The sequence below is a fragment of the Anomaloglossus baeobatrachus genome, chromosome 12 (genome assembly GCF_048569485.1).
Source record: "Anomaloglossus baeobatrachus isolate aAnoBae1 chromosome 12, aAnoBae1.hap1, whole genome shotgun sequence".
Lineage (NCBI taxonomy): Eukaryota > Metazoa > Chordata > Amphibia > Anura > Aromobatidae > Anomaloglossus > Anomaloglossus baeobatrachus.
This window is the reverse complement of record NC_134364.1, coordinates 24,270,822-24,293,434: the sequence shown is the minus strand read 5'-3', so window position 1 is coordinate 24,293,434 and position 22,613 is coordinate 24,270,822. Positions and strand designations below refer to the sequence as shown.

Here is a 22,613-nt window from a genome sequence, read left to right as displayed (position 1 = left end):
TCAACATGAACAACATGTGTACCCGAAAAACAACCAAAAATCCCGAAGGACAACAGGGCGGGTGCTGGGTCTCCCAATAGGAGCTAGAAGAAAAGGAATTTACGGTAAGTAACAAAATTCCCTTCTTCTTCGGCGCTCCATTGGGAGACCCAGACGATTGGGACGTCCAAAAGCAGTCCCTGGGTGGGTAAAGAAATACCTCATGTTAGAGCTGCAAAGACAGCCCTCCCCTACGGGGAGGCAACTGCCGCCTGCAGGACTCTTCTACCTAGGCTGGCGTCCCCCGAAGCATAGGTATGCACCTGATAATGTTTGGTGAAAGTGTGCAGACTCGACCAGGTAGCTGCCTGGCACACCTGTTGAGCCGTAGCCTGGTGTCGCAATGCCCAGGACGCACCCACGGCTCTGGTAGAATGGGCCTTCAGCCCTGATGGAACCGGAAGCCCAGCAGAACGGTAGGCTTCAAGAATTGGTTCTTTGATCCATCGAGCCAGGGTGGCCTTAGAAGCCTGCGACCCTTTGCACTTACCAGCGACAAGGACAAAGAGTGCATCCGAACGGCGCAAGGGCGCCGTGCGGGAAATGTAGATTCTGAGTGCTCTCACCAGATCTAACAAATGTAAATCCTTCTCATACCGATGAACTGCATGAGGACAAAACGAAGGCAAAGAGATATCCTGATTCAGATGAAAAGAGGATACCACCTTCGGGAGAAACTCCTGAATGGGGCGCAGCACTACCTTGTCCTGGTGGAAGACCAGGAAGGGAGCCTTGGATGATAGTGCTGCTAGCTCAGACACTCTCCGAAGAGATGTGATCGCTACCAGAAAAGCCACTTTCTGTGATAGTCTAGAAAGTGAAACCTCCCTCAGAGGCTCGAAGGGCGGCTTCTGGAGGGCAACTAGTACCCTGTTCAGATCCCATGGATCTAACGGCCGCTTGTACGGGGGTACGATATGGCAAACCCCCTGTAGGAACGTGCGCACCTTAGGAAGGCGTGCCAAACGCCTCTGAAAAAAGACGGATAGCGCCGAGACCTGACCTTTAAGGGAGCCGAGCGACAAACCTTTTTCTAACCCAGATTGCAGGAAAGAAAGAAAGGTAGGCAATGCAAATGGCCAGGGAGACACTCCCTGAGCAGAGCACCAGGATAAGAATATCCTCCACGTTCTGTGGTAGATCTTAGCGGACGTGGGCTTCCTAGCCTGTCTCATGGTGGCAACGACCCCTTGGGACAATCCTGAAGACGTTAGGATCCAGGACTCAATGGCCACACAGTCAGGTTCAGGGCCGCAGAATTCCGATGGAAAAACGGCCCTTGGGACAGTAAGTCTGGTCGGTCTGGGAGTGCCCACGGTTGGCCGACCGTGAGCTGCCACAGATCCGGATACCACGCCCTCCTCGGCCAGTCTGGGGCGACAAGTATGACGCGGCTGCAATCGGATCTGATCTTGCGTAGCACTCTGGGCAAGAGTGCCAGAGGTGGAAACACATAAGGGAGCCGGAACTGCGACCAATCTTGCACTAGGGCGTCTGCCGCCAGCGCTCTTTGATCGCGAGACCGTGCCATGAAGGTTGGGACCTTGTTGTTGTGCCGTGACGCCATTAGGTCGATGTCCGGCACCCCCCAGCGTCGACAGATTTCCTGAAACACGTCTGGGTGAAGGGACCATTCCCCTGCGTCCATGCCCTGGCGACTGAGGAAGTCTGCTTCCCAGTTTTCTACGCCGGGGATGTGAACTGCGGATATGGTGGAGGCTGTGGCTTCCACCCACATCAGAATCCGCCGGACTTCCTGGAAGGCTTGCCGACTGCGTGTCCCCCCTTGGTGGTTGATGTATGCCACCGCTGTGGAGTTGTCCGACTGAATTCGGATCTGCCTTCCTTCCAGCCACTGCTGGAAGGCTAGAAGGGCAAGATACACTGCTCTGATTTCCAGAACATTGATCTGAAGGGTGGACTCCTGCTGAGACCACGTACCCTGAGCCCTGTGGTGGAGAAAAACTGCTCCCCACCCTGACAGACTCGCGTCTGTCGTGACCACCGCCCAAGACGGTGGTAGGAAGGATCTTCCCTGTGATAATGAGGTGGGAAGAAGCCACCACTGCAGAGAGTCTTTGGCCGTCTGGGAAAGGGAGACTTTCCTGTCCAGGGATGTTGACTTCCCGTCCCATTGGCGGAGAATGTCCCATTGAAGTGGACGCAGATGAAACTGCGCAAACGGAACCGCCTCTATTGCCGCCACCATCTTCCCGAGGAAGTGCATGAGGCGTCTTAAGGAGTGCGGCTGACTTTGAAGGAGAGCCTGCACCCCAGTCTGTAGAGACCGCTGCTTGTCCAGCGGAAGCTTCACTATCGCTGAGAGAGTATGAAACTCCATGCCAAGATACGTTAGTGATTGGGTCGGTGACAGATTTGACTTTGGGAAGTTGATGATCCACCCGAACGCCTGGAGAGTCTCCAGTGCAACATTCAGGCTGAGTTGGCATGCCTCTTGAGAGGGTGCCTTGACCAGTAGATCGTCCAAGTAAGGGATCACAGAGTGTCCGTGAGAGTGCAAGACTGCTACCACTGCCGCCATGATCTTGGTGAACACCCGAGGGGCTGTCGCCAGACCAAATGGCAGAGCTACGAACTGAAGATGGTCGTCTCCTATCACGAAGCGTAGAAAGCATTGGTGCTCTGTAGCAATCGGCACGTGGAGATAAGCATCTTTGATGTCTATTGATGCTAGGAAATCTCCTTGAGACATTGAGGCAATGACTGAGCGGAGGGATTCCATCCGGAACCGCCTGGCGTTCACATGCTTGTTGAGCAGTTTTAGGTCCAGAACAGGACGGAAGGAGCCGTCCTTTTTTGGAACCACAAAGAGATTGGAGTAAAATCCTCGCCCCCGTTCCTGAGGGGGGACAGGGATCACGACTCCTTCTGCTCTTAGAGAGTCCACCGCCTGCAGCAGGGCATCTGCTCGGTTGGGGTGTGGGGAGGTTCTGAAGAACCGAAGTGGAGGCCGAGAACTGAACTCGATTCTGTACCCGCGAGACAGAATGTCTGTTACCCACCGGTCTTTGACCTGTGACAGCCAAATGTCGCAAAAGCGGGAGAGCCTGCCACCGACCGAGGATGCGGAGGGAGGAGGCCGAAAGTCATGAGGTAGCCGCTTTGGAAGCGGTTCCTCCATTTGCTTTCCTGGGGCGTGAGTGAGCCCGCCAGGAATCTGAGCTCCCTTGTTCTTTCTGAGTCCTTTTGGACGAGGAGAATTGGGCCTTGCCCGAGCCTCGAAAGGACCGAAACCTCGACTGCCACTTTTTCTGTTGAGGTTTACTTGCTCTGGGCTGTGGTAAGGAAGAGTCCTTACCCTTGGACTGTTTTATGATTTCAGCCAATGGCTCACCAAACAGTCTGTCTCTAGATAATGGCAAGCTGGTTAAGCATTTTTTGGAACCAGCATCTGCTTTCCAGTCCTTTAACCACAAGGCTCTGCGCAAAACCACAGAATTGGCGGACGCCATAGCGGTACGGCTCGTAGATTCTAGGACAGCATTGATAGCATAGGTCGCAAACGCAGACATTTGCGAAGTTAGGGACGCCACTTGCGGCACTGCTGGATGTATGAAAGCATCCACCTGTGCTAAACCAGCTGAAATAGCTTGGAGTGCCCACACGGCCGCGAATGCTGGAGCAAACGACGCGCCGATAGATTCATAGACAGATTTCAACCAAAGGTCCATCTGTCTGTCGTTGGCATCCTTAAGTGAAGCGCCATCCTCTACTGCGACTATGGATCTAGCCGCAAGCTTGGAAATTGGGGGATCCACCTTTGGACACTGGGTCCAGCGTTTGGCCACCTCAGAGGGAAAAGGATAACGGGTATCCTTAGAACGTTTAGAGAAACGCTTGTCTGGATGAGCGTCGTGTTTCTGGATCGATTCTCTGAAGTCAGAGTGGTCCAAAAAAGCACTTAGTTTACGCTTGGGATATAGGAAATGGAACTTCTCCTGCTGTGCAGCTGCCTCCTCTGCAGAAGGGGCTGGGGGAGAAATATCCAACAGTCTATTAATGGCCGATATAAGGTCATTAACCATGGCGTCACCATCAGGGGCATCCAGATTGAGAGGGGCCTCAGGATTAGAATCCTGATCACCGTCCTCAGTCTCATCACAGAGAGACTCTTGTCGCTGAGACCCTGAGCAGTGTGATGACGTGGAGGGTCTTTCCCAGCGAGCTCGCTTAGGCTGCCTGGGACTGTCATCTGAGTCAGAGACTTCAGCCTGTGATGCTTGAGACCCCCCTGAAGTACGGATTAGTTCCAACTGAGGGGGACCGGAGAGCATAGACACAGCAGTGTCCATGGTCTGAGCAACTGGCCTGGACTGCAAGGTCTCCAGGATCTTTGCCATAGTCACAGACATTTTATCAGCAAAAACTGCAAAGTCTGTCCCCGTCACCGGGGCAGGGTTCACAGGCGTCTCTGCCTGGGCCACTACCACCATAGGCTCTGGCTGACGAAGTGCCACTGGGACTGAACATTGCACACAATGAGAGTCGTTGGAGCCTGCTGGTAGATTAGCCCCACATGCTGTACAAGCAGTGTACACAGCCTGTGCCTTGGCACCCTTGCGTTTTGCGGATGACATGTTGCTGCCTCCTCAGAGCAGTACAGGGTGTCCAGCCAAGAAGCGACCTTACAGTGCAACTATATATATATATGGTACCAAGAAAAAGTACACTAATATAACACTGAGGCACTAGTGGGGCCAGCACTAAAGTGCAGCTTACCGCCCGCTTAGGAGCGGGTGTGTGGTCGCCGAAATCCCTTTAGTCTGGGTCTCCCAGAGCCTGCTGCCTTTCCCCAGCCAGACCGCATGTGTAATGGCTGCCGGCGTCCTTGTGGAGAGGGGGGGCGGGCCCTGGGCGTATACAGACGAAGAGCGGGAAGCCAGCTTCCCACTGTGCCTAGTGAGAGGGCTGGAGCATGTAAATAAAGCTCCAGCCCTCGGCGCTGCCCATTGAGCAGCGTCTCTCCCCTACCCTGATTGACAGGGTGGGGGCGGGAACGAAGCGGCGCTAGGCCGCAGAAGCCGGGGGCTAAAGTTAGAAGCGCCGCCGCCGTAAAAGCGCGGTCGGCGCAAAGTCCCCGGCGCACCACAAGTCGCAGCTGCGCCGCCGCTCCAGTAGCGGTCGGCGCAGTAGTTCCCAACATGTAACGTCACTCAGCAAAGCTGCAGTGACCTAACCCCAGCGCACAGCGCTACTGTCCCCGGCGCACTATAACGCTCAGCAAGCCTTGAGAGTGTCCGTGCCTGCCGGGGACACAGAGTACCTGAAAGTTGCAGGGCCTTGTCCCTGAACGGCACTCCCGCTCCAAATCCAGCAGGTTCTCTGGGTCTGTGGATGGAGCCTGGCCCCAGGGCTTGGGGGCCGGCAAGATCCCACTTCCACAGAGCCCTCCAGGGGATGTGGAAGGAAAACAGCATGTGGGCTCCAGCCTCTGTACCAGCAATAGGTACCTCAACCTTACAAGCACCACCGCGGGTGAGAAGGGAGCATGCTGGGGGCCCCATATGGGCCCTCTTTTCTTCCATCCGATATAGCCAGCAGCTACTGCTGACTACAAACAGTGGAGCTATGCGTGGATGTCTGACCTCCTTCGCACAAAGCAGAAAACTGGTGAGCCAGTGATCCCACTGGGGGTGTATAGCCAGAAGGGGAGGGGCCTTACACTTTTTAGTGTAATTGCTTTGTGTGGCCTCCGGAGGCAGTGCTATACACCCAATCGTCTGGGTCTCCCAATAGAGCGCCGAAGAAAAGACGGATAGCGCCGAGACCTGACCTTTAAGGGAGCCGAGCGACAAACCTTTTTCTAACCCAGATTGCAGGAAAGAAAGAAAGGTAGGCAATGCAAATGGCCAGGGAGACACTCCCTGAGCAGAGCACCAGGATAAGAATATCCTCCACGTTCTGTGGTAGATCTTAGCGGACGTGGGCTTCCTAGCCTGTCTCATGGTGGCAACGACCCCTTGGGACAATCCTGAAGACGCTAGGATCCAGGACTCAATGGCCACACAGTCAGGTTCAGGGCCGCAGAATTCCGATGGAAAAACGGCCCTTGGGACAGTAAGTCTGGTCGGTCTGGGAGTGCCCACGGTTGGCCGACCGTGAGCTGCCACAGATCCGGATACCACGCCCTCCTCGGCCAGTCTGGGGCGACGAGTATGACGCGGCTGCAATCGGATCTGATCTTGCGTAGCACTCTGGGCAAGAGTGCCAGAGGTGGAAACACATAAGGGAGCCGGAACTGCGACCAATCTTGCACTAGGGCGTCTGCCGCCAGCGCTCTTTGATCGCGAGACCGTGCCATGAAGGCTGGGACCTTGTTGTTGTGCCGGGACGCCATTAGGTCGACGTCCGGCCTTCCCCATCGGCGACAGATTTCCTGAAACACGTCTGGGTGAAGGGACCATTCCCCTGCGTCCATGCCCTGGCGACTGAGGAAGTCTGCTTCCCAGTTTTCTACGCCGGGGATGTGAACTGCGGATATGGTGGAGGCCGTGGCTTCCACCCACATCAGAATCCGCCGGACTTCCTGGAAGGCTTGCCGACTGCGTGTCCCCCCTTGGTGGTTGATGTATGCCACCGCTGTGGAGTTGTCCGACTGAATTCGGATCTGCCTTCCTTCCAGCCACTGCTGGAAGGCTAGTAGGTCAAGATACACTGCTCTGATTTCCAGAACATTGATCTGAAGGGTGGACTCCTGCTGAGTCCACGTACCCTGAGCCCTGTGGTGGAGAAAAACTGCTCCCCACCCTGACAGACTCGCGTCTGTCGTGACCACCGCCCAAGACGGTGGTAGGAAGGATCTTCCCTGTGATAATGAGGTGGGAAGAAGCCACCACTGCAGAGAGTCCTTGGCCGTCTGGGAAAGGGAGACTTTCCTGTCCAGGGATGTTGACTTCCCGTCCCATTGGCGGAGAATGTCCCATTGAAGTGGGCGCAGATGAAACTGCGCAAACGGAACCGCCTCTATTGCCGCCACCATCTTCCCGAGGAAGTGCATGAGGCGTCTTAAGGAGTGCGACTGACTTTGAAGGAGAGCCTGCACCCCAGTCTGTAGAGACCGCTGCTTGTCCAGCGGAAGCTTCACTATCGCTGAGAGAGTATGAAACTCCATGCCAAGATACGTTAGTGATTGGGTCTGTGACAGATTTGACTTTGAGAAGTTGATGATCCACCCGAACGTCTGGAGAGTCTCCAGTGCAACAGTCAAGCTGAGTTGGCATGCCTCTTGAGAGGGTGCCTTGACCAATAGATCGTCCAAGTAAGGGATCACAGAGTGTCCCTGAGAGTGCAAGACTGCTACCACTGCCGCCATGATCTTGGTGAACACCCGTGGGGCTGTCGCCAGACCAAATGGCAGAGCTACGAACTGAAGATGGTCGTCTCCTATCACGAAGCGTAGAAAGCGTTGGTGCTCTGTAGCAATCGGCACGTGGAGATAAGCATCTTTGATGTCTATTGATGCTAGGAAATCTCCTTGAGACATTGAGGCAATGACTGAGCGGAGGGATTCCATCCGGAACCGCCTGGCGTTCACATGCTTGTTGAGCAGTTTTAGGTCCAGAACAGGACGGAATGAGCCGTCCTTTTTTGGCACCACAAAGAGATTGGAGTAAAAACCTTGACCTCGTTCCTGAAGAAGAACAGGGACCACCACTCCTTCTGCTCTTAGAGAATTCACCGCCTGCAGAAGGGCATCTGCTCGGTCGGGATGTGGGGAAGTTCTGAAGAACCGAGGCGGAGGACGAGAACTGAACTCTATCCTGTACCCGTGAGACAAAATGTCTGTTACCCACCGGTCTTTGACCTGTGGCAGCCAAATGTCGCAAAAGCGGGAGAGCCTGCCACCGACCGAGGATGCGGAGGGAGGCGGCCGAAAGTCATGAGGCAGCCGCCTTGGAAGCGGTACCTCCGGTTGCTTTCTTGGGGCGTGAGTGAGCCCGCCAGGAATCAGAGCTTCTTTGCTCTTTCTGAGTCCCTTTGGACGAGGAGAATTGGGGCTTGCCCGAGCCTCGAAAGGACCGAAACTTTGACTGCCACTTCCTCTGTGGAGGTTTGCTTGATCTGGGCTGGGGTAAGGAGGAGTCCTTACCTTTGGACTGTTTAATGATTTCCGCCAATTGCTCACCAAACAGTCTGTCTCCAGATAATGGCAAGCTGGTTAAACATTTTTTAGAAGCAGAATCTGCTTTCCATTCTTTTAACCACAAGGCTCTGCGCAAAACTACAGAGTTGGCGGATGCCATTGAGGTACGGCTCGTAGAGTCCAGTACCGCATTGATAGCGTAGGTCGCAAACGCAGACATTTGCGTAGTTAAGGACGCCACTTGCGTCACTGCTGGACGTATGAGAGAGTCCACCTGTGCCAGACCAGCTGAAATAGCTTGGAGCGCCCACACGGCCGCGAATGCTGGAGCAAACGACGCGCCGATAGCTTCATAGACAGATTTCAACCAAAGGTCCATCTGTCTGTCATTGGCATCTTTAAGTGAAGCCCCATCCTCCACTGCAACTATGGATCTAGCTGCCAGCCTGGATATTGGAGGGTCCACTTTTGGACACTGGGTCCAGCGTTTGACCACGTCAGGGGGAAAAGGATAACGTGTATCCTTAAGGCGTTTAGAAAAACGCTTGTCCGGATAAGTATTGTGTTTCTGGATGGATTCTCTGAAGTCAGAGTGGTCCAGAAAAGTACTCAATTTACGCTTGGGATACCTGAAATGGAATTTCTCCTGCTGTGCAGCTGCCTCCTCTGCAGAAGGGGCTGGGGGAGAAATATCCAACAGCCTATTGATGGCCGCTATAAGGTCATTTACCATGGCGTCACCATCTGGCGTATCCAAATTGAGTGCGGCGTCAGGACAAGACTCCTGATCACCCACCTCTGAGTCATCATATAGAGACCCTTCTCGCTGAGACCCTGATCCGCGTGATGACGTGGAGGGTCTCTCCCAGCGAGCTCGCTTAGGCGGACTGGGACTGTCATCGGAGTCAGAGCCCTCAGCCTGTGATGCCTGGGACCCCCTTGAATTACGGATTAATTCCAGCTGAGGGGGGCCGGGGAACATAGACACAGCAGTGTCCATGGTCTGAGCAACTGGCCTGGACTGCAAGGTCTCCAGGATTTTTGTCATAGTCACAGACATTTTATCAGCAAAAACTGCAAATTCTGACCCCGTCACCGGGGCAGGGGTCGCAGGCGACTCTGCCTGGGCTACCATCACCATAGGCTCTGGCTGACGAAGTGCCACTGGGACTGAACATTGCACACAATGAGAGTCGTTGGAGCCTGCTGGTAGATTAGCCCCACATGCTGTACAAGCAGTGTAAGCAGCCCTTGCCTTGGCACCCTTGCGTTTTGTGGATGACATGTTGTTGTCTCCCCAGAGTAATATAGGGTATACAGCCAAGAAGCGACCGAACAGTGCAGTATATATAAATATATATAAATATATCTGGTACAGCGAAAAAACAGTACACAAATATAACACTGTGGCACTAGTGGGGCCGCACGTATGTGCTGCTTACCGCCCGCTTAGCGCGGGTGTGTGGTCGCCAGAAATCCCTAGCCTGGGTCCCCCAGAGCCTGCGTCCGTTCTCCAGCCAGACTGCATGTGTATAATGGCTGCCGGCGTCCTGGGGAGCTGCAAGCCTGGGGGCGGGCCTAGGGCGTGCACAGAGAAAAAGCGCGAAGCCTGTGTCCTACTGTGCTCAGTGAGAGGGCTGGAGCATGTAAATCGTGCTCCAGCCCTCGGCGCTGCCGATTGAACAACGTCTCTCCCCTACCCTGATTGACAGGGTGGGGGGCGTTAACGAAGCGGAGCTAGGCCGCAGAAAAACCGGGAACTAAAGTTAGAAGCGCCGCCGCCGTAAAAGCGCGGTCGGCGCGTCCCCGGCGCACTACAAGTCGCAGCTGCGCCGCCGCTCCAGGGGCGGTCGGCGCGGCGATCCACACACATAAAGTCCCCCAGTAATCTGCGGGGACTATAAGCCCAGCGCACAGCGCTACAGTCCCCGGCGCACTAGCACACCCAGCAAGTCTGGGGTGTGCGTGGCCTGCCATACGGGGACACAGAGTACCTGAAAGTTGCAGGGCCTTGTCCCTGAACGGCACTCCCGCTCCACATCCAGCAGGTTCTATGGGTCTGTGGATGGAGCCCGGCCTCAGGGCTTGGTGGCCGGTAAGATCCCACTTCCTCAGAGCCCCTCAGGGGGATGGGGAAGGAAAACAGCATGTGGGCTCCAGCCTCCGTACCAGCAATAGGTACCTCAACCTTACAAACCACAAGTGGGGTGAGAAGGGAGCATGCTGGGGGCCCCATATGGGCCCTCTTTTCTTCCATCCGATATAGTCAGCAGCTACTGCTGACTAAACAGTGGAGCTATGCGTGGATGTCTGACCTCCTTCGCACAAAGCAGAAAACTGGTGAGCCAGTGATCCCACTGGGGGTGTATAGCCAGAAGGGGAGGGGCCTTACACTTTTTAGTGTAATTGCTTTGTGTGGCCTCCGGAGGCAGTGCTATACACCCAATCGTCTGGGTCTCCCAATGGAGCGCCGAAGAAAAATAAAATAAATCACATTGGTAAATCGGTATAAAACATCTGGAAACCCCAAACCTTGCTCGCAATGGCAAACATAAAAAAATAATGAAAAAAACCCCAAAACAATAAAACTTTAAAATGGCACAAATTAAAAGAATAAAGCAAAAATAAAAAACAGGTGAAAAGAAAAAAAAAAAAAAAAGAAGGTGCAAATGTGATCATGAATGGGAGCCAGGAGTGATTAGATTCTGCACCCTCCCGGAGACCTCTGCTTCATGTCAGTGAACAGAAACCTTTTCGGGGAGTCTGTGGAGGAGACCCCATTATAAGTCACTGGGATTTGGTTGCATCTGGGTGTCCCGTGAATATTCCAGGAATACTTGCACAAAGCGGACTATTACCGCCTGTTACTTACACGTCCAGCCAGCAGGTCACCGACTGCTCCAGATATCGTCCTCTCACCAGACTGACCATGTGCTTTTCAATGCGGGGGTCGATGGCGCCATCGGAGAAGAGGATGAGCAGCGGCTTCTGGCGCTTCAGGAGTGCGGGCAGCGACTCCAGCGTGACCTCCGGCTGCGGGGACAGGAGAGAAGCAAGTTATAGGGACATCTTACAATGGACGTCTCTTCTCTGGTGGTGTAATTGCTTCATTTCCCCAGTAGGGGCGCTGTAGGGAACAAAGTGATTTTCGCCATTTCACTGCACTTTTTCCCCTTTTTTCCAGTACATTATATAGTAATGTGAATGGCGTCCAAAACTACAACACGAGCCGTGCGGGTGGGAACATGAAAACGTTATGGCTGTTGGAAGAAAGGAAGAGAAAAAAAAAGCAAAAGAATTAAAAATCAGTCACAACCGAGCGATCTACTGATGGTCATGTGACAGCCGGGAAGTGACCGCACACGCCCCGATAGTCGGGATTACCTCCCCTAATGAAGAAGCCCTTGGCAAAGAAGCAGACGGGAACTGTGCCAAGGATATGAGAACGAGCAGAAAGCAGCACAGAGTGTTTCAGGACAGGACAGGGCGGGGATCATCCCGCAGCACAGAGTGTTTCAGGACAGGACAGGGCGGGGATCATCCCGCAGCACAGAGTGTTTCAGGACAGGACGGGGGTCATCCCGCAGCACAGAGTGTTTCAGGACAGGACAGGGCGGGGATCATCCCGCAGCACAGAGTGTTTCAGGACAGGATGGGGATCATCCCGCAGCACAGAGTGTTTCAGGACAGGACGGGGGTCATCCCGCAGCACAGAGTGTTTCAGGACAGGTCAGGGGGGTCACAGCAGCACAGAGTGTTTCACGACAGGTCAGGGGGGGGGGGGTCACAGCAGCAGAGAGTGTTTCAGGACAGGTCGGGGGGGGTCACAGCAGCACAGAGTGTTTCAGGACAGGTCGGGGGGGGTCACAGCAGCACAGAGTATGTAAGAAATAGACTGGCCTGACCTGCTGCACGTGAAAAGGGCAGAATCATAATAGAAAGGGATAGAGAGGTGGGAGGTGATGGTGCGGAGGGAAGCAAGAATGTGATGGAATCTGAACCCCGACCCCCCCATAATTAAATGCCGCCTTTCATGTTTCTGACAGTCTCCAGCAATGATAAACCAGAACCTCATGCCCCCCCCCCCTCCCCCCTCCCGTTCTTGTTCATATCACTCGGGGATGGGGGGGGGGCGACTCCAGCCGCTCTGCACAATGCTATATATGTTGCGGGGGAGGGGAGATCACTTTCTGCCATTTTTAATCCCAACAAACATATTTAATTAAAAGCACAAAACTCACGAACTCTCCAAGAAGTTCCCGCTGCAGGAGTGGAAGGATCTCGTCTGCGGCTGTGCGGTGGATGGAGACGGCATTGACTTTCTGCAAGGAGTGCCGGGAAAACAGCACCGCGGGGGGCAGCGCGCCATAATACTGTGCCCTACAGGACGATACAACCTCACGTTATCCAAAAAGAAGGAAATGGGGAAATCTAAGTCACCACCGAGAGTCACAATGTGATACGGAAAGTCAAATGTGCGTGAGAGGAGGCGACACCGCCATGAAGGGGCGATACCGCAACTAATGGAAAAGGGGCGGAGTCACCGGCTGCGACTACAGGGAAGTAATAGGGGGTGCAGAGACTGCAGAGGAGGTCAGTAGGGGGTGCAGAGACTGCAGAGGAGGTCAGTAGGGGGTGCAGAGACTACTGGGGAGGTCGGTAGGGGGTGCAGAGACTACTGAGGAGGTCGGTAGGGGGTGCAGAGACTACTGGGGAGGTCGGTAGGGGGTGCAGAGACTACTGAGGAGGTCGGTAGGGGGTGCAGAGACTACTGAGGTCAGTAGGGGGTGCAGTGACTGCAGAGGAGGTCAGTAGGGGGTGCAGTGACTGCAGAGGAGGTCAGTAGGGGGTGCAGTGACTGCAGAGGAGGTCAGTAGGGGGTGCAGTGACAGCAGAGGAGGTCGGTAGGGGGTGCAGAAACTACTGAGGAGGTCAGTAAGGGGTGCAGTGACTGCAGAGGAGGTCGGTAGGGGGTGCAGTGACTACAGAGGAGGTCGGTAGGGGGTGCAGAGACTACTGAGGAGGTCGGTAGGGGGTGCAGAGACTACTGAGGAGGTCAGTAAGGGGTGCAGAGACTGCAAAGGAGGTCGTTAGGGGGTGCAGTGACTGCAGAGGAGGTCAGTAGGGGGTGCAGTGACAGCAGAGTAGGTCGGTAGGGGGTGCAGAGACTACTGAGGAGGTCAGTAAGGGGTGCAGTGACTGCAGAGTAGGTCGGTAGGGGGTGCAGAGACTACTGAGGAGGTCAGTAAGGGGTGCAGTGACTGCAGAGGAGGTCGGTAGGGGGTGCTGTGACTGCAGAGGAGGTCAGTAGGGGGTGCAGTGACTGCAGAGGAGGTCAGTAGGGGGTGCAGTGACTGCAGAGGAGGTCAGTAGGGGGTGCAGTGACTGCAGAGGAGGTCAGTAGGGGGTGCAGTGACTGCAGAGGAGGTCAGTAGGGGGGTGCAGAGACTGCAGAGGAGGTCAGTAGGGGGGTGCAGTGACTGCAGAGGAGGTCAGTAGGGGGTGCAGTGACAGCAGAGGAGGTCGGTAGGGGGTGCAGTGACTGCAGAGGAGGTCAGTAGGGGGTGCAGTGACTGCAGAGGAGCTCAGTAGGGGGTGCAGTGACAGCAGAGGAGGTCAGTAGGGGGTGCAGTGACAGCAGAGGAGGTCAGTAGGGGGTGCAGTGACTGCAGAGGAGGTCAGTAGGGGTGCAGTGACTGCAGAGGAGGTCAGTAGGGGGTGCAGTGATTTATAGGAAAGTGACGTATGAGTGCGGTGACAACTGGCAAGTGGGGACAAATTTCATGACTACTGAGAAAATGGTGGGTGCTGTGACTACTGGGGGGGGTTACTATTAGGGATGTGAGGAGGGAGGCCGTCACTACTGGGGATGTGAGGAGGGAGGCCGCACCACTGGGGATGTGAGGAGGGAGGCCGTCACTACTGGGGATGTGAGGAGGGAGGCCGTCACTACTGGGGATGTGAGGAGGGAGGCCGTCACTACTGGGGATGTGAGGAGGGAGGCCGTCACTACTGGGGATGTGAGGAGGGAGGCCGTCACTACTGGGGATGTGAGGAGGGAGGCCGTCACTACTGGGGATGTGAGGAGGGAGGCCGTCACTACTGGGGATGTGAGGAGGGAGGCCGTCACTACTGGGGATGTGAGGAGGGAGGCCGTCACCACTGGGGATGTGAGGAGGGAGGCCGTCACCACTGGGGATGTGAGGAGGGAGGCCGTCACCACTGGGGATGTGAGGAGGGAGGCCGTCACCACTGGGGATGTGAGGAGGGAGGCCGTCACTACTGGGGATGTGAGGAGATAGGCCGTCACTACTGGGGATGTGAGGAGGGAGACCGTCACTACTGGGGATGTGAGGAGGGAGACCGTCACTACTGGGGATGTGAGGAGGGAGACCGTCACTACTGGGGATGTGAGGAGGGAGACCGTCACTACTGGGGATGTGAGGAGGGAGACCGTCACTACTGGGGATGTGAGGAGGGAGACCGTCACTACTGGGGATGTGAGGAGGGAGACCGTCACCACTGGAATGTAGGGGGGAGAGTTTTCTCAATACTGGGGAAGAGTGGGAGGGTTGCTTTCATTATTGGGAGATTGTGGGCACTGTGACTACTGGGGGGTGGTTTTACTATTGGGGACATGAGGAGGGATGCTGTCTCTACTGGAGTTGTGGGGGGCACTGTGACTACTGGGGAAATAAGAAGCATGGAGTTGTGCGACTACTGTAATTGGTGGATTCTGTCCCTGCCGAGTGACTACTGTGACTAGTGGAGGAGTATGGGGGCACCTGTGGGGGTGACTACTGTGACTAGTGGAGGAGTATGGGGGTGCCTGTGGGGTGACTACTGTGACTAGTGGAGGAGTATGGGGGTACCAGTGGGGTGACTACTGTGACTAGTGGAGGAGTATGGGGACACCTGTGGGGTGACTACTGTGACTAGTGGAGGAGTATGGGGGCACCTGTGGGGTGACTACTGTGACTAGTGGAGGAGTATGGGGGCACCTGTGGGGTGACTACTGTGACTAGTGGAGGAGTATGGGGGCACCTGCAGTGTGACTACTGTGACTTGTGGAGGAGTATGGGGGCACCTGTAGGGTGACTACTGTAACTAGTGGAGGAGTATGGGGGCACCTGTGGGGTGACTACTGTGACTAGTGGAGGAGTATGGGGGCACCTGTGGGGTGACTACTGTGACTAGTGGAGGTGGGTGGGGGCACCTGTGGGGTGACTACTGTGACTAGTGGAGGAGTATGGGGGCACCTGCAGGGTGACTACTGTGACTAGTGGAGGAGTATGGGGGCACCTGTAGGGTGACTACTGGAGGAGTATGGGGGCACCTGTGGGGTGACTACTGTGACTAGTGGAGGTGGGTGGGGGCACCTGTGGGGTGACTACTGTGACTAGTGGAGGAGTATGGGGGCACCTGCAGGGTGACTACTGTGACTAGTGGAGGAGTATGGGGGCACCTGCAGGGTGACTACTGTGACTAGTGGAGGAGTATGGGGGCACCTGTAGGGTGACTACTGTGACTAGTAGAGGAGTATGGGGGCGCCTGTGGGGTGACTACTGTGACTAGTGGAGGAGTATGGGGGCACCTGTGGGGTGACTACTGTGACTAGTGGAGGAGTATGGGGGCGCCTGTGGGGTGACTACTGTGACTAGTGGAGGAGTATGGGGGCACCTGCAGGGTGACTACTGTGACTAGTGGAGGAGTATGGGGGCGCCTGTAGGGTGACTACTGTGACTAGTGGAGGAGTATGGGGGTGCTTGTGGGGTGACTACTGTGACTAGTGGAGGAGTATGGGGGCACCTGTGGGGGTGACTACTGTGACTATTGGAGGAGTATGGGGCGCCTGTGGGGTGACTACTGTGACTAGTGGAGGAGTATGGGGGCACCTGTGGGGGTGACTACTGTGACTATTGGAGTATGGGGGCACCTGTGGGGTGACTACTGTGACTAGTGGAGGAGTATGGGGGGTACCAGTGGGGTGACTACTGTGACTAGTGGAGGAGTATGGGGGCACCTGTGGGGTGACTACTGTGACTAGTGGAGGAGTATGGGGGCACCTGCAGTGTGACTACTGTGACTTGTGGAGGAGTATGGGGGCACCTGTAGGGTGACTACTGTAACTAGTGGAGGAGTATGGGGGCACCTGTGGGGTGACTACTGTGACTAGTGGAGGAGTATGGGGGCACCTGTGGGGTGACTACTGTGACTAGTGGAGGTGGGTGGGGGCACCTGTGGGGTGACTACTGTGACTAGTGGAGGAGTATGGGGGCACCTGCAGGGTGACTACTGTGACTAGTGGAGGAGTATGGGGGCACCTGTAGGGTGACTACTGGAGGAGTATGGGGGCACCTGTGGGGTGACTACTGTGACTAGAGGAGGTGGGTGGGGGCACCTGTGGGGTGACTACTGTGACTAGTGGAGGAGTATGGGGGCACCTGCAGGGTGACTACTGTGACTAGTGGAGGAGTATGGGGGCACCTGCAGGGTGACTACTGTGACTAGTGGAGGAGTATGGGGGCACCTGTAGGGTGACTACTGTGACTAGTAGAGGAGTATGGGGGCGCCTGTGGGGTGACTACTGTGACTAGTGGAGGAGTATGGGGGCACCTGTGGGGTGACTACTGTGACTAGTGGAGGAGTATGGGGGCGCCTGTGGGGTGACTACTGTGACTAGTGGAGGAGTATGGGGGCACCTGCAGGGTGACTACTGTGACTAGTGGAGGAGTATGGGGGCGCCTGTAGGGTGACTACTGTGACTAGTGGAGGAGTATGGGGGTGCTTGTGGGGTGACTACTGTGACTAGTGGAGGAGTATGGGGGCACCTGTGGGGGTGACTACTGTGACTATTGGAGGAGTATGGGGCGCCTGTGGGGTGACTACTGTGACTAGTGGAGGAGTATGGGGGCACCTGTGGGGGTGACTACTGTGACTATTGGAGTATGGGGCGCCTGTGGGGTGACTACTGTGACTAGTGGAGGAGTATGGGGGTACCAGTGGGGTGACTACTGTGACTAGTGGAGGAGTATGGGGGCACCTGTGGGGTGACTACTGTGACTAGTGGAGGAGTATGGGGGCACCTGTGGGGGTGACTACTGTGACTATTGGAGGAGTATGGGGGTGCCTGTGGGGTGACTACTGTGACTAGTGGAGGAGTATGGGGGTACCAGTGGGGTGACTACTGTGACTAGTGGAGGAGTATGGGGGCACCTGTGGGGTGACTACTGTGCCTAGTGGAGGAGTATGGGGGCACCTGCAGGGTGACTACTGTGACTAGTGGAGGAGTATGGGGGCACCTGTAGGGTGACTACTGTGACTAGTGGAGGAGTATGGGGGCACCTGTGGGGTGACTACTGTAACTAGTGGAGGAGTATGGGGGCACCTGCAGGGTGACTACTGTGACTAGTGGAGGAGGATGGGGGCACCTGTGGGGTGACTACTGTGACTAGTGGAGGAGTATGGGGGCGCCTGCAGAATGACTACTGTGACTAGTGGAGGAGTATGGGGGTGCTTGTGGGGTGACTACTGTGACTAGTGGAGGAGTATGGGGGCACCTGTGGGGTGACTACTGTGACTAGTGGAGGAGTATGGGGGCACCTGTGGAGTGACTACTGTGACTAGTGGAGGAGTATGGGGGTGCCTGTGGGGTGACTACTGTGACTAGTGGAGGAGTATGGGGGCGCCTGTGGGGTGACTACTGTGACTAGTGGAGGAGTATGGGGGCACCTGTGGGGTGACTACTGTGACTAGTGGAGGAGTATGGGAGCACCTGCGATGACTCCTAGGGACCTTATCGAGCCCTGGATAAGATCACTACTGATTGAGAATGCGCCTTCTGACGGACCACCTTGCACAGAGGGGCAGATGGCGCCCACAGAGGCAGCGGCTCCCGCATGTGACGTCCTGGCTTCCATCCGTATTTCCCAGATCTTCCCATATTTTCTATTCCATTTGCGTCGTCCGGGGAATTCAGCCCCGGAATCTGTGTCATTTAGAGGAACCAGACTCCTACATGCCCCTGCGCTGTGGGGTCAGGCGGATGCAGGGAGCCATATGGTGGAGCCGCAGCTCGTGCCGCCACTCTTTACTCCTCGCCCACACTCATCAATCTTCTCCAACTTTTGGCAACGGGGAAAAAAAAAAAAATAAATCCTGAAATGAGGGAAATATTTTTTGCCCTCAATTCTTACAAAACAGTGTTCAGACCTCGGGGGGCTATCAGGACGACGCATAAAGGGGCCCCCACCGCTGCGGCTATTAGTCACGGGTGATAATGGAAGCGGTGGTTTAACTGATTATGCACCATTAACGCGGGACGCATAACATCCGCCTCCTGTAACCAGATGTTATCGGGAGTGAAACCGCAAGAGGCAACGAGATATGACAACTCCCATCATTCGCTCCGTTTTCCGGATGACCCGGCTTCCTCCCATAATGGATCCTTAATTGTGATGACATAAAAACTTAAAGGGGCATTACCAAAATATTAAGTGACCGCTGGACAGGACGGACTCCCGCCTGACGCCATCTCTGATCAGATAAAATGATGTCACCTTAAAAATATGGTGGCTTCTTCCAAAAACCAGCGTCACCTCTCTGCAGGGGTTGTGTGTGGTGTTGCAGCAAGGAGATGCAGTACCACACGCAACCTGTGGACAAGTGTGGTGCTGTTACTGGAAAAGCAGCCACGTGTTTTATACTCCTGGAAAACCCCTTTAAGCTCCGTGATGGGCCCTGGAGTAACGACTGCACGGGGGAAGGAGAAATCGTCATCAGTCAGGACTCACAGGACGGAGGCGGCTTCTCCAACGTAAAGTCCCAGAACTGAAAAACCTCTTAATTTTCTGGCGGCAACGACGAAGTCTTCAGCTGCTCCAGATAGAAAGAAAGGAGAAGAAAGGGGTGACTGCAGCGAGTTACAGGACAGCAGTCCAGCGCCACCCGCCCCCACGCCCGGCGCCACCCGCCCCCAGCGCCACCCGCCCCCACGCCCGGCGCCACCCGCCCCCCGCCCCCAGGCCCCGGCGCCACCCGCCCCCAACACTGCCCGCCCCCACGCCCGGCGCCACCCGCCCCCAGCACCACCCGCCCCCAGCACCACCCGCCCCCAGCACCACCCGCCCCCAGCACCACCCGCCCCCACGCCCAGCGCCACCCCCACGTCCAGTACCTTCTTTCATGCCAGGAGTAAATGATCCAAGAACTGAGATGTTATAGAACGGTAATAATGATCGGTGCATTGTCCCCCTTATGTAATCTTCTGCTTCTTCCACGGTCTGTAACTGCTGAGGACACTGCAGTATAAACCTGTACAATAAATGTAAGTATTAATAATAGTCAGACAGCAAGTGATGCAGACAACATGGAATTACTGTACCTCCTGTATTATACTCCAGAGCTGCACTCACTATTCTGCTGGTACAATCACTGTGTACATACACTACTGATCCTGAGTTACCTCCTGTATTATACTCCAGAGCTGCACTCACTATTCTGCTGGTGTTTTTGTAATCCTGCGTAATTTCTCTTCCAGTATAATATACTGTGCGGTGGCTTTAGGAGCACCAGGCAGGGGGTGGCACAGCGCCGGAGGGGGGTGGGAAGTCAGTGACCGAATCCTCACATGTAATTAGACGTAATTCCGCAGGCCTGTAAATGATGTTCCCCTTTAATTGGAGATAAATTGGGGGAAGTCGGCCACTGAATGGCACATAATGAGATCAGGATGTGAGGTCCTGGGCGGAGCAGACCCCGGTGTGACGCCTCCTGCTCGGATACAATTAGAGATCATTGCATTAGGAGAATGGTAACTCATCACTACACGGGGGCTGTGGATCCGCTCCAGGGAAAGCTGGGTGGCATCAGTGTGGCCGCCATCACTGGCGTTCTGTACACAGACAGTGCCTGCATGCAGGAGATCAGGATCACACCGGCACATATGACATTCAGGGGTACAGGAAAGCCGGGAGACCACCCCCAACAGCGCCAGCAACGCAGGAACCGCCCTAACTGCCTATACAGAGGCAAAGACCCGCCCCAACCGCCTATACAGAGGCAAAGACCCGCCCCAACCGCCTATACAGAGGCAAAGACCCGCCCCAACCGCCTATACAGAGGCAAAGACCTGCCCCAACTGCCTGTACAGAGGCAAAGACCCGCCCCAACCGCCTATACAGAGGCAAAGACCCGCCCCAACTGCCTATACAGAGGCAAAGACCCGCCCCAACTGCCTATACAGAGGCAAAGACCTGCCCCAACTGCCTATACAGAGGCAAAGACCCGCCCCAACTGCCTATACAGAGGCAATGACCTGCCCCAACCGCCTATACAGAGGCAAAAACCCACCCCAACTGCCTATACAGAGGCAAAAACCTGCCCCAACCGCCTATACAGAGGCAAAGACCTGCCCCAACTTCCTATACAGAGGCAAAGACCCGCCCCAACTGCCTATGCAGGTGCAAAGACCTGCCCCAACTGCCTATACAGAGGCAAAGACCCGCCCCAACCGCCTATACAGAGGCAAAGACCCGCCCCTACTTCCCACGGAGAGACAAAGGCCCGTCCCTACTTCCCATAGGTACAAAGGCACGCCCCTTCTTCCCAATGGAGAGACAAAGGCACGCCCCACTCCATGTTGAAAGATATAGACCCACCCCAATTTCCTGTAGGACGACAAAGGCACACCCCCACTTCCTGTACAATGATAAAGCCCCACCCCACTTCCTGTATTCCTTTTCCCTGTCTGATTACACCTGACAACAGGCAGTGGACAACAAGCAAGAAGAGAGACACCTAGTGGCCAGCACATTGATGTGATTTTTTGTGAACTGATTTGCAAATGGGACAAGTGGTGGATGTGCGGACTAGTGGGTGGGTGTGCGCGCGGACCGGTGGGTGGGTGTGCGCGGACCGGTGGGTGGGTGTGCGCGGACCGGTGGGTGGGTGTGCGCGGACTGGCGGGTGTGCTCGTAGACTGGTGGGTGTGCGAGTACTCACAACATGAGAAACCGTGCCAGCTCCTCGGCGCCCATCATGCCCTTGTACAGGAACGGCTCCTGACCTGCCTGGTAAATCTTCAGTGAGGGAAAGCCGGGGATTTTCTCCTTGGTGCAGACGTCTGTCCAGTCTGCGCAGTTCACCGCGGCAAGAGACACATCCAGCGTCTCTATAGGAAGACATGAGACAGATTGATCATTTGCGCTGCTCTGTGACTACAGTCCAATCATCCGGCATCATCATCGGATGTCCTCGTTATCAGCAGGGTCTGATCTCTGGGGTTATTAGTATTTAGTAACAATACTACCCCGATACCTGCACAGATCCACTGCGGAGGACACAGCACAGCTCTGCACTACCACACACAACCTGTAGACAGGGGTGGTGCTATTTTTGGAAGAAATGAGCCATGTTTTTTATTCGGTATCTGGGTGACCTGTGGGAATCAGTCGGCATGTCCTGCTCCGGTCGTATATACAGATGGGTTATTAGTGAGGTCTCCTATATGAGTCATGTAAACACAGCGCAGGCTCTGTGCACAGCAAGACTGGAAATTCTGCACCCGTGTCAGCTATAAAACCGTCACGTCTCGCCAGAATCCCACCTTGATACCTCATACTGACGATATAAACACGAGGGGGCGCATAACACACCGGAACAGAGAGCGTGCATACATACAGGGGGCGTGCATACATACAGGGAGCAAGCATGCATACATACAGGGAGCGAGCATGCATACAGGGAGCGAGCATGCATACATACAGGGAGCGAGCATGCATACATACAGGGAGCGAGCATGCATACAGGGAGCGAGCATGCATACAGGGAGCGAGCATGCATACAGGGAGCGAGCATGCATACAGGGGGCGTGCATACATCCAGGGAGCGTGCATACATACATACAGGGGGCGTGCATACATACATACAGGGAGCGTGCACGGTCTGCAATATTCCTACATCAGAGTGTGAAACAGTGACTATAATGCCATCATATACAGCAGATAGAAAAATCACGGATATATTGAAGCATTCATCAGTCTGGCCGAGACCCCTGTGATGTGATCTGCTGCATCTCCTCTACAATGCTGAATCAGAGACAAAACCACTACAAATCAGCACGCAAAGATTTCACCATTGCCTTCATTTTGCTGCAACTAGGGGGAGCTCACTACATACAGATTTATACATCCACCACTAGAGGGAGCTCACTACATACAGATTTATACAGCCACCACTAGAGGGAGCTCACTACATACAGATTTATACAGCCACCACTAGAGGGAGCTCACTACATACAGATTTATACAGCCACCACTAGAGGGAGCTCACTACATACAGATTTATACAGCCACCACTAGAGGGAGCTCACTACATACAGATTTATACAGCCACCAGTAGAGGGAGCTCCCTACATACAGATTTATACAGCCACCACTAGAGGGAGCTCACTACATACAGATTTATACAG

The 22,613-nt window shown here is 55.0% G+C and overlaps 1 protein-coding gene across 4 annotated transcripts in view; it reads right to left on the bottom strand.

Annotated features, from left to right (window-relative positions):
• TXNDC16 (thioredoxin domain containing 16) overlaps positions 1-22,613 on the bottom strand; it is a 53,156-nt gene that overhangs the window by 5,739 nt on the left and 24,804 nt on the right. For all 4 annotated transcript variants that reach the window (XM_075329497.1, XM_075329500.1, XM_075329498.1 and 1 more), the window contains exons 15-19: positions 21,146-21,314; positions 19,320-19,456; positions 18,937-19,018; positions 12,385-12,523; positions 11,016-11,176 (exon numbers count right to left, since the gene is read on the bottom strand). In XM_075329497.1, coding sequence (XP_075185612.1) covers positions 11,016-11,176; positions 12,385-12,523; positions 18,937-19,018; positions 19,320-19,456; positions 21,146-21,314 — 688 coding nt within the window. The remainder of the gene's footprint in view (positions 1-11,015; positions 11,177-12,384; positions 12,524-18,936; positions 19,019-19,319; positions 19,457-21,145; positions 21,315-22,613) is intronic.